Source organism: Quercus lobata, chromosome 3, assembly GCF_001633185.2.
Source record: "Quercus lobata isolate SW786 chromosome 3, ValleyOak3.0 Primary Assembly, whole genome shotgun sequence".
Classification (NCBI taxonomy): domain Eukaryota; kingdom Viridiplantae; phylum Streptophyta; class Magnoliopsida; order Fagales; family Fagaceae; genus Quercus; species Quercus lobata.
Genome location: NC_044906.1, coordinates 30,776,378 through 30,787,235, shown reverse-complemented (window position 1 = coordinate 30,787,235; position 10,858 = coordinate 30,776,378). Strand labels below are relative to the sequence as shown.

General features: G+C 34.4%; 1 protein-coding gene and 1 long non-coding RNA gene across 2 annotated transcripts; one reads left to right on the top strand and one right to left on the bottom strand.

Moving 5' to 3' along the window:
* Nucleotides 1-1,973: 1,973 nt before the first annotated feature.
* LOC115979369 lies at nt 1,974-6,446 on the bottom strand. The gene is made up of 3 exons (XR_004089044.1): nt 6,360-6,446; nt 3,550-3,700; nt 1,974-2,801 (listed from the first exon to the last, which is right to left on the bottom strand). It is a non-coding gene; the product is annotated as an uncharacterized LOC115979369 (long non-coding RNA).
* A 631-nt stretch (nt 6,447-7,077) lies between these two features.
* Nucleotides 7,078-9,611, top strand: LOC115979368 (TMV resistance protein N-like). The gene is made up of 2 exons (XM_031101391.1): nt 7,078-7,631; nt 8,426-9,611. The coding sequence occupies exons 1-2, from the start codon at nt 7,174-7,176 to the stop codon at nt 9,609-9,611; spliced, it is 1,644 nt and encodes a 547-aa protein (XP_030957251.1). The 5' UTR covers nt 7,078-7,173.
* The last annotated feature ends 1,247 nt before the right edge of the window (nt 9,612-10,858 follow it).

Here is a 10,858-nt window from a genome sequence, read left to right as displayed (position 1 = left end):
TATAATAATTTTATGGGATTTTTATATGATAGTTTAAAGAAAAGGGGTATTCACACTTTCATAGATGAACTGAATCTTAAGAAAGGGGAAGAAATTTCTCCAACAATTGCTATAGCCATTGAAGGCTCAAAATTTTCAATCGTTGTGCTCTCAAAAAATTATGCACAACGAGTGAAAATTTTGAGCATGAAGGAACAAATAGAATGAAAAATTTAGTGAGCACGATGTAGAGTAGAACTTGTGATACAATTGTAGTAGCCGCAAATGATGATTGTTAGTGGTGGATGGAGGTCATAAGACAGCTACTGTGGTTGGAGGATGGTTACATTTATATATACCAAGTATGGTTACAATGACCCGGAAATGGCTACACTTGTTCCCTTGGGGACATCAGGACATCAACATAGGACTAGTGGCTTGAGGATGACACAACACAAGACAGACATTGGTGGTCATAGAAGAGCAGTGGTCGAAGTACGATATCAACAATGAGCAAAGGAGAGCAACATTGTTTGCCAAAAGACATTGGCTGGCTAGGGATATCATCGCAAGAGGCGGAAGAAATTATTTGAAGACAGTAGTTGCGCCGAAACACATGAGGGAGTTGGCAACCCTTTTGGGGAACCATGCAAGGGGTTGATGGTGAGATATAGCATTGATAGCAAATTACAATTTATGTTTGGGATTAAGAGAAAGAGTGAAAGCAAAAACACAGAAATTAATATGGTTTGACCTAACGTAATTGTTAGGGGAACGAGTCTAGAACTATACTCAATGAGTCATCCATTGATCACTATTGTTGTGTTTTCCCTTGACAAATGAAATGCCATAATGAGTATTTGAAATAGGATAGTCAATAATGTGGAAGAGCATTTTTTCTTTATAAAGATAAATAAGGAAGGAGTAATAGTGTTCATACTTCATATATAGTACCCGTTTGGATTTAAATTAATTTGGCATTTGCATTTTGTAATCTACGTTTTTCTCTTTTTTTTTTTTCTTTTTTTTTGTTCAGCCCGCAATTATTGACAAGTCAATTGTGAATAGTGCACCCGTGCACTGTTTACAGGTCCTACAAATTACACTTTTCAGCAATTTTTCATTAAAAATGGGTCCCATAGCACTATTTATGCATTTAAAAATTATTTCGTTACAGTATTTTCAATTTCAGCAAAAATAAGCTGTATCTAAACAGACCATATTATAAAAGTGAGTTTGAAATAATATTGTACAAATCTTATTTTGTAATTGCTCGGAACAGAAAAAGAAGTTGAGTAGGCCTTCTAGGCTTCTACCTCCAACGCGTTATTGCTCTATCAGGTTTTTGTCCCTTCGCGGAAAATACCCCACTGCTGCCTCCCATAAAAGTCTGGATTGCTTTTGCATTAAAGAAATATTAGCCCAATAGTGGTGGAGAGGATTCAGTTTAAGAGTTCTATTTCCATTTGAGTTCTATTTCAATTTTGCTTCATTGGTGTCAAAGCTTTTGAAGCAAGTCTACTTTCCAAGTAGAGCCGTGCAACTCTTTTTCTTTTCTTTTTTTTGATTGGGTGGGACTCTTGCTACGTGGTGGAAGGCAATTCAAATTACTCCAACATACAAAGGATTTCTTCATTTTAACGTGAAAGCTTGGCTGAGCTAAAAAGGGAGTGTTGGAGCAAACATCAGTACAAATTTGGTACACAAATTTATTTTTTGGGTTTCTCCATCACGGTTAGTTTTCCAAAATAAAATATTTTTAATTCTTATTGATTGATCGTGACTAGAAAAGTTGTAAGTCAAGAATTAAGCAAAACTGAAAAATTAAATGGGGCTAATCATTCTGTTTGGAAGCGTCGTATCCGTCACATTCTCTTTCAAGACTAGGTTGAGTATGTTATTGATATCAACATTCCAACTCCACCACCTGAAAATTCTAATGCTACTGCAAAAAGAACATATGAAAAACATGTAGAAGATGATAAAACTGCTAGAAATATTTTACTTACATTCATGGAACCTGACATTGAAATTCTTTTTGGAGAATATACACATGCTAAAACCATGTTTGATGCTATTACTGAAGCATATCGTGCATCTTCTGAAACATACATTCAACTTTTAATTGAGAGATTTAATGGAACCATGATGAATGAAAGTGATAATGTCATTGAACATGTCAATAAAATGTCAGTAATTGCAAAAGAGCTAGTTGTCTTAGGAAATCAATTCCTGATAAGATGCAAGTGTCTACTATTTTGCATAGTTTGCCCGACTCATGGGATTCTGTAGTGGTAGCTCTAAACTATTCTGCATCCCCTGTAAACATGAAAAACTTACCAACTCTTTTGGCGATAAAAGCAGAAAGAAGAAATAAAAAAGAATACATCTAAATCTCTCTGCTTCCACTAGTCAATCCCCAAAGAATGAAACTACTAAAAATGACAAGAAAAACTTTTCTAAAAATTTCAAAGGGAAAGGAAAGAATTTCAAGAACAATGATAAGAATAAAAGGGGTAAGGGAAAGTGTTTTAAGTGTGGAAAAATTGGCCATTATCAAGCTGATTGTCGTGAAAATAAACATAATAACAAACCAAATTATGGAGGTTCCAAGGATATAATTTGTGTAGTATCTGAATCTCTGTTAATTGATGTTGACTCCAGAGCATGGTGGGTAGACTCTGCATCGTCATGCCATGTGGCAAAGTCGAGAGATTTCGTTTTTGACATGAAAGAGGTTAAAGCCGGTGATCATCGTGTATACATGGGCAATAACACATATTATGATGTGTTAGGCATTGGAACTGTGAAGATCATGACACCTGGAGAAAGAAACCTGTATCTGTCAAATGTACTTTTTGCACCCACCATGAGACGTAATCTCATTTCTATCCCTTGCTTGGATGAAAAAGGTTTTGAGATTAGTTTTTGTTTTGGAAAAGTGTCAATTGGAAAACATGGTAGAATCTTAATGTGGGGTATTAAGATGGATGGTTTGTATCATCTTAATGACATTTCTTTTGCTAATAATAATGCAATAGTTGGTTCTTTTGCTTACCTTGATATGTCTATTAATCATTCTTATGCTTATGATGATGCTTGTTTATGTATGGATGATCCTTATATATGGCATATGAGATTAGGACACATTAATAAAAATAAAATGAAAAGGATGATTAATATGGGATTAATTCCAAACATGAACATTGTTTTTCCTACCTGTGAACTTTGCATATCTAGTAAAATGGCAAAACTTCCTTTTCCTAAGGGACAAAAATCCAATGAATTATTAGCTATTGTACATTCTGATGTATGTGGTCCATTAAATATTAAAACTCATAGGGGTATGTTATATTTTGTCACATTCATAGATAATTTTTCTCGATATGGACACGTATACTTGATGCATAAAAAATCTGAAGTTTTTGAAAAATTTCAAGAGTACAAAAAGGAAGTTGAAAATCAATTAGGAAGAAATATTAAGATACTAAGATCAGATCATGGGGGAGAGTATATGTTAGATCCATTTAGTGATTTTTTGAAATAAAATGGAATAATATATCAACTTACTATGAGCTATACACCACAACAAATGGTGTTGCTGAAAGACGTAATAGAACCTTGTTGGACATGGTAAGGTCTATGTTAAGCCATTCTTCATTAGGTTCTATTTTTTGGCGAGAAGCTATTGTAACTGCTATGTTCTTGCTCAATCTAGTTCCTACAAAAATTCATAATAGAACACCACATGAATTATGGACTGGAAGAAAACTCAATCTACAAAATTTAAAGGTTTGGGGTTCTTTAGCTCATATATTAATCCCATCACATTTAAGAAGTAAGTTGGATGGTAAAACTATCAAAGGTACATTTATTGGATATCCTGAAAATTCTAAGGGGTATAGATTTGTTATTCACCATAGTGATGGAACTATTGGTGTAACTGAAAGTAGAGATGCAAGATTCTTAGAAGAAGAAATAGATAAAAGAGATCCCAATAAATTAGTAGAATTATTTGAAATTTCTAAGGAGAAGGAAGTGGTTAATAATGAATATGTTATTGTTCCTAAAAGTGAAAATCCTCATGATACACTTAGTAGGATTCGAAGAGAAAGAAATCCCCCTACTAAATTAAAAGATTATTTCACTTTTATAAGTGAAGGGGATGTTGAAGACCCTTTAACAATTGAAGAAGCTATGCCTGCCAATGGAAAGCAACTATTAAGGAAGAATTAGATTCAATAATTAAAAATGATGTGTGGGAATTAGTGGAATTGCCTAAAAATAGGAAAGCAATTGGTAGTAAATGGATATTAAAGAGAGAGTTTAAGTGTGATGGTAGTATAGAAAAATATAAAGCTAGATTAGTGGCAAAATGATTCACACAAAAACCTGGTATAGACTATCAGGAAACATATTCTCTTGTTGCTAAATTCACTTCCATTAGAATTTTAATGTCCATTGTTGCTGCCTTAGATTTAGAATTATATCAAATGGATGTTAAAACTGCATTTCTAAATGAAAACCTAAAGGAAGAAATTTTTATGCAACAACCTGATGGTTATAAAGTTAAGGGTCAAGAAAATAAAGTGTATAAGCTTAAGAAATCATTGTATGGTTTGAAACAAGCATCAAGACAATGGTATTACACTTTTCATAATGCAATTGTTAAATTTGGTTTTAGTGCTAATGATTATGATCGTTGTGTATATCATTGGAATAGTGGGAGTGATTTTATAATTTTATCTTTGTATGTTGATATTTTGATTGTTGGTAATCATGTTGAATCTATATGTGAAGTTAAAGATTTTCTAAAATCCCAATTTGAAATGAAAGATTTGGGTGAAGCTTCCTATATGTTAGGAATTCATATTATTAAGGATAGAAAATCAAGAATACTTCAATTATCTCAAGAACAATATATTGATAAATTTTAAAAAGATTTTATATGGATTGTTCAAATCCAATTGATACTCCTATCCATAAACAAACCAAATTTTCTAAGAAAATGTGTCCTATAAATGATGAAGAGAAAAGAAAAATGGAGTATAGACCTTACGCTCAAGTTGTTGGTAGCATAATGTATGTTATGCTATGTACTAGACCTGACCTAAGCTTTGCTATAAGCCTTGTGACTAGATTTCAAAGTAATCCAGGTGAGGCCTATTGGGTAGCTGTTAAAAGAATTTTAAGATATATTAAAGGTGCAAAAAGTCATAAAATGACTTATAGTGGGAAACATTTGAAAGTTATTGGATATTCAGATTCTGATTTCTCTGGTAACACAAATGATGGGAAATGCACATCAGGTTACGTATTCCTTCTTGGAGGAGGAGTTATTTCTTGGTATAGTAAAAAACGAAGTTGTGTAACTAAAAGCACTATGGAAGCAGAATATTTAGCATGTAGTAAAGCTATATCTGAAGTTGTTTGGATAAAAGGCTTTCTTAAAAGTTCAAATATAAAAGAAATGCCAGATAAACCTATAAAAGTTATGTGTGATAACCAAGTTGCAATATGCACCATAAAAAGTGGTGAGCTTGGTACAAGAGGTAAACATATTGAACGTCATTATTATTATATTTTTGATGTGGTACTGAAAAATGAAATTCTTGTAGAATATGCATCATCAAAGGAGATGGTGGCGGATCTGTTGACAAAGGTAGCTGCTATAGAGAGTTTTAAGGACATGCCCGTACTATGGGAGTTATTGAATAATTATTGTCCATCTCAAATTATTTGGCCAAGTGGGAGATGTTGGATTGTGTGGCCAAATAGCCCACAATATGGATGTTGAATTGTGTGGTTAAATAACCCACAATGTGTATGTGTGTAATTCTCAAAAGAAATTACCTTACAATATTAAGATGATTATTATTAATAAAATTATTTGAATAATGGAATTGCATGTTTTGGTCATGATTGGTTGTGTGGGGTTTGACATGATCAAATATGCAGTTGAGATTTCTCAGGGATAATGAGTTACGAATAGGACAGTGAGGTGTATAAGAGATTTGATTTTAACATGTAAATAAACACTTTAACGTTCATATTCTAATTTATAAGAACTAAAATAAATGTTGGCAACTTTTGTGAGTCTTTAAATGTCCCACTTGAGATCTCTAAATAAGATAACCACACAAAAATCCTGTAGAGTGAAAAACCGACTACAACCCAAGCACTATTTCACTCTTATCTCTCCATTTGAATTAACATTTCAGAGATTTACACTTTAGTGTTTTAGTTGAATAAGAGTCCTATTTCCATTTGAGTTCTATTTCAATTTTGCTTCAGTAACAATACGCTAAAGTTAATCTTCCGCGGTTCTTCTTCAAAGAAAAAGAAAAAAAAAAAAGAAAAAAAAAAAGAGGATAATCTACCGTGAAGTAGAGGCCAGTCGAGTCAGTCAATACGCGGGTCAACAAGCCAAACCGGGTGGGATGACGTGGCCTAGAACTGACGTCAAGCAAGTTCAGATCTGGTGCGTGCTGCGCGTGGGAGCGCGTTTCAACTCCAATGGAGCTTAAACTTCCGCGAACGAGTAGATCGGATGATACGGTCACGTTGGTGCCGGCAAGATCTGGATGGGAGCTGGTAGCGCGTGGTCGTGTGTGGCGGTTGACCGAAAATTTGTGCGGCGCGTGTGAGGTCTGATGGGGCTGATTTAGGTGGGATTTGGTTTTGTACGGATTTGTGATTTTTAATGATATCAGATTGAGTCCGTGCGACGGCGTTGCTCCTGGGCAGCGGAAGAAGACCGTCAAAGTAGCATAGGAACTTTGGTAATATGCTCAGAAGCCAGGTAATATCATATAGAAAGGAACTTTCCTAGCAACTGTTAGATAGTTTCCCCACATTGCATGTAGTTGCCGATTAATAAGTCTAAGGTGAAGGAGTCAATGTGGGGACACCATCCAACAGTTGCTAGGAAAGTTCGTCCTCTATGATATTACCCCTTTCTACTAGTCAAACCCATATAAAAAAGCCTCCCAATAATTGAAGACTCTGACTTGAGCCGGATAATATCATATTACCAAAGTTCCTATCTATATATAGCTCACTTCACAGTTCATACTTAAGAGGGCTTGGTTTTTGGCAAACGTATTACAGGCTACCCACTTACCTTTAGCTCAAAAAAAAAAAAAGGGTTACAAGCTACCCTATCAAAAAATAAGAAAGAAGTTACAGGCTATCATGGCGATGTCTTCTCATACATACGATGTTTTTTTGAGCTTTAGAGGGGAAGATACTCGTAAAACTTTTACGAGTCATTTATATAACAGTTTGAAGAAAATGAAGATTCGCACTTTCATGGATGAGAGGGAGCTAAAGAAGGGGAAAGAAATTCATCCAACACTTGCTAAAGCCATTGAAGAGTCAAGAGTCTCAATTGTTGTCATCTCAAAAAATTATGCATTTTCTGCATGGTGCTTGAATGAACTTAAAAAAATTGTTGAGTGTAAGAATACAAAGGATCATGTTATTAAACCCATATTTTTTGAGGTGACTCCATCTGAAGTACGAGACCAAAAGGCGATGATTGGAGAAGCATTGGCTAAACACAAACAAAATTTCAGCATGGAAAAGGTGCAAGAATGGAGGAAAGCTCTCCACCAAGTTGCCAATTTGGCAGGATGGACTACAACGGATAGGTAACTACTCCTCTGTCAATGTGAACGCAAAACATGTTTAATAATTATTCTATCTCATCAGTAATCATTGCATAACAATTTTATGGCTAAAGCAAACATTAAAAGGGATTGAAATCTGGTGTAATTAATAATTGCATCGTGCAATTCACTCTCACCCTCACCCTCTCACAATTTTTTTTTTTTGCCTCATTTAGGCGTGTGAACAGTAATTTTTTAATTATTTTCAGTTTTCAGCAAAATAAACGGTATCTAAACGAACAAAATGTCGTTTTTAATTTTCAGAATTACCCTTTGTTTGGCTCGTGACCAAACGCGCTTTGGGCCACCCACAAAAAGAAAAAAGAAAAAAAGACATGAGATAGAGATACATGCTGGTGCCTTAAAAAGTCACAAAAGATGGCCGGCAAATGTCAATACTCCATGTGCTCCACCACAAAAAAAATGGTTGCAGTTTTTAACACTACTAATTGCAGTTTTTACAAACATAATAAAATATAGTTACTATACTTCAACTTTAATTCACAAAGCTAAAATGATGAGTTATTAATTAAGTTCACTTACCACAATACACCATTGGCATGATAGTTATTTTACAAGTACATTTGTGAGGTAGGGGCTAAAGGTTAGAGTTAAAGTCTTTAAGAGAGAATTTCATGCATATATACACTTAGATTAGACTAGAGTAAAATTTTATCTCGTATAAACCAAAAAAAAAATGTCAAGTACAGTTTTGTATGGAATTTCTGTGGCCAAGTCTAGCGTAATACAAGTTTTTCATGTCTTTATATTGGCAGGAATCAATCTGATCTGATCGAAGAAATTGTTAAACATATTAACATTCAAGTAAAGCGTGTACCGGTCATATCAATTCCTGAACACCTAGTTGGAATTGATGCTCACCTCAGCAAGATTGAATCGCATTTGGATATCGAAAATACAAATGAGGTTCGCATGTTAGGGATCTATGGACCTCAAGGAGTAGGGAAGTCAACGCTTGCCAAAGTTTTTTATTACAAGCATTTTTCTGAATTTGAATGTTGGAGCTTTGTAGAGTGCATCAGCGAAAGGATCAAAGGAAAATATGACATAGTTGAAGTACAAAAAGCTCTTCTTTCTGAAATCTTGGGAGATTCGAGTTTGTTTGCATGTTACAACCGGGAGGAAGGAGCTAAAATGATAGAGGATGTGCTTTCATCTAAAAGGGTTCTTTTAGTCCTTGATGATGTGGATGATATACAGCAGTTAGAAAAACTAGCAGGGGGATTTCATTGGTTTGGTCCTGGAAGCAGAATCATTATAACAACACAGAAAGCAAAATTGCTACATAATTATAAAGTGCATTTTACCTATGAGATGAAGGGGATGAATCCAGCTGAAGCTGTTCGGCTCTTTAGCTGGCATGCTTTTAAAAGAAATGAGCCTGAAGATCAATGTAGCAGGGAACTTACAAACGCTATTGTAACTTACACTAAAGGAATTCCATCAGTTCTGGTAAAATTGGGAACTGATTTGTTTTCTGAAAGAATGAGTTATCGACAAAGTGAAGTAGATGGGGAAAATAAACAGGTAGGACTAAAATGCACCCCAGCACAGAACATGCCAAAAGAAATGTTCAAGCAGGGACGGGAGTGTAATGTTGAAACAAGAAGACTGGGAACATCATCGGAACAAATTTTGAGAGAACATATGGAACCTCTGGACATGAATGTACAAGAAGAGTGCTTTGAGGTAGAGAGGGAAGATGATGACTTTAAGCACAAGCAATTAGAGACCGAAGAGGTGTACGAGGAGGAAAGTGAAGACCTGGTGACCTTTCCTGGATCCATGGCCTTATTGTTTCAAGCCTCCGCTCTTATAATTAGTGTTTCATTGATTTTTTATTTTAGGCAAAACAACTGTATATTGTTTCAAGCCTCCGCTTTTATAATTAGTGTTTCATTGATTTTGATTTTTTATTTTAGGCAAAACAACTGTATTTAATTTTTCTACAATATATTTTTGAATTGCATTGAAGTTGTGAACTTTATCATTTTTTATCTATTTCTCTCCATATATTAGGTACTTCTCCTGAATAAAGGTGATGAAATGAATAGAATTAGATAGTAGAAATGTAGAATGGTGGAAAAAAAAAATGCATGTAGCACTTTTATATGCAAAGGACTTATGGAGCTTAACCCAATTTAGTTGGCATCATAAGAGTTAATTGACTAAAGTGGAGTTATATTGTTAGATGTTTTTGCTACTTTATAGGCTGCTGACGTGTGATTTAGCTATCTCAAATCTGTAGATCATCATTTTTATAAGCGCCAAAAGTATTAGATTATTGTTAGATTAGAAGTTAAGATTGGCATTATTGATGCATTTATATAATTGGATGGTACATGTGATCTCTAGTATATATATGCACCTTGTCATGTACATGCAAGCAAAAGTGCTACCCTTTTACAGTTAGGCCATACTTTAGAAGCGCCTCAAGAAAATTGAACACATCATTTATATTTCATGTTAGGGTGGCAATGCTTGTGCTGACCTGCAATGCTTCGTCACCTATTGGGTGACTAAGCATCACTTTTAATACGAAAAGATTTTCATTAAAGTCTCCCTAATTGAAATGACTACAGTATTGAACTCAGGTTTTTGTCCCCCCAAGTCATTCCCTTCTGGCTTCTACGTCAAAGACTCCAAAATACGACTTCCACTTGCCTCATGCCTCTCAACTCTCAAGCCTAGGAAGTAGTAGTAGTGAAAAGAGAAAGGATTAAATCTGAGTGAATAATCCTTATCAAATAAGAAGCTTCATGAATAGTTGAAAGAAGGCCAAAATGCAAAAAAGACCACCTGAGGTTTGGGTCAGTTGCGAACTGGCCCCATGCACTATTAAATATTAATGTTATATTATTGACCCTTGAGGTTTAAGAATTGTCCAATTAAATTGACGTCTTCAACTTAATTTTGTTAACTATAATTGACAAAAAAATAATCATGTGTTGTGCACATCTTATTTTAAAATAAATTTGTTTATTCAATTAATTTTATAGTAAAGTCATCACATACACACCAGGTAACTATTTTCTATTAGTGAAACTAAGATTGGGTCAATTATTTTTAAATCTCGGGAATCCATAATACACAATCACTAGCACATAGGTCAGTTTGAAATTGACCAAATATCGGTGGTTTGTCCTTCTTTTTTTTTTTTTTTTTTTTTTTTTTTTTTTTTTTTTTCA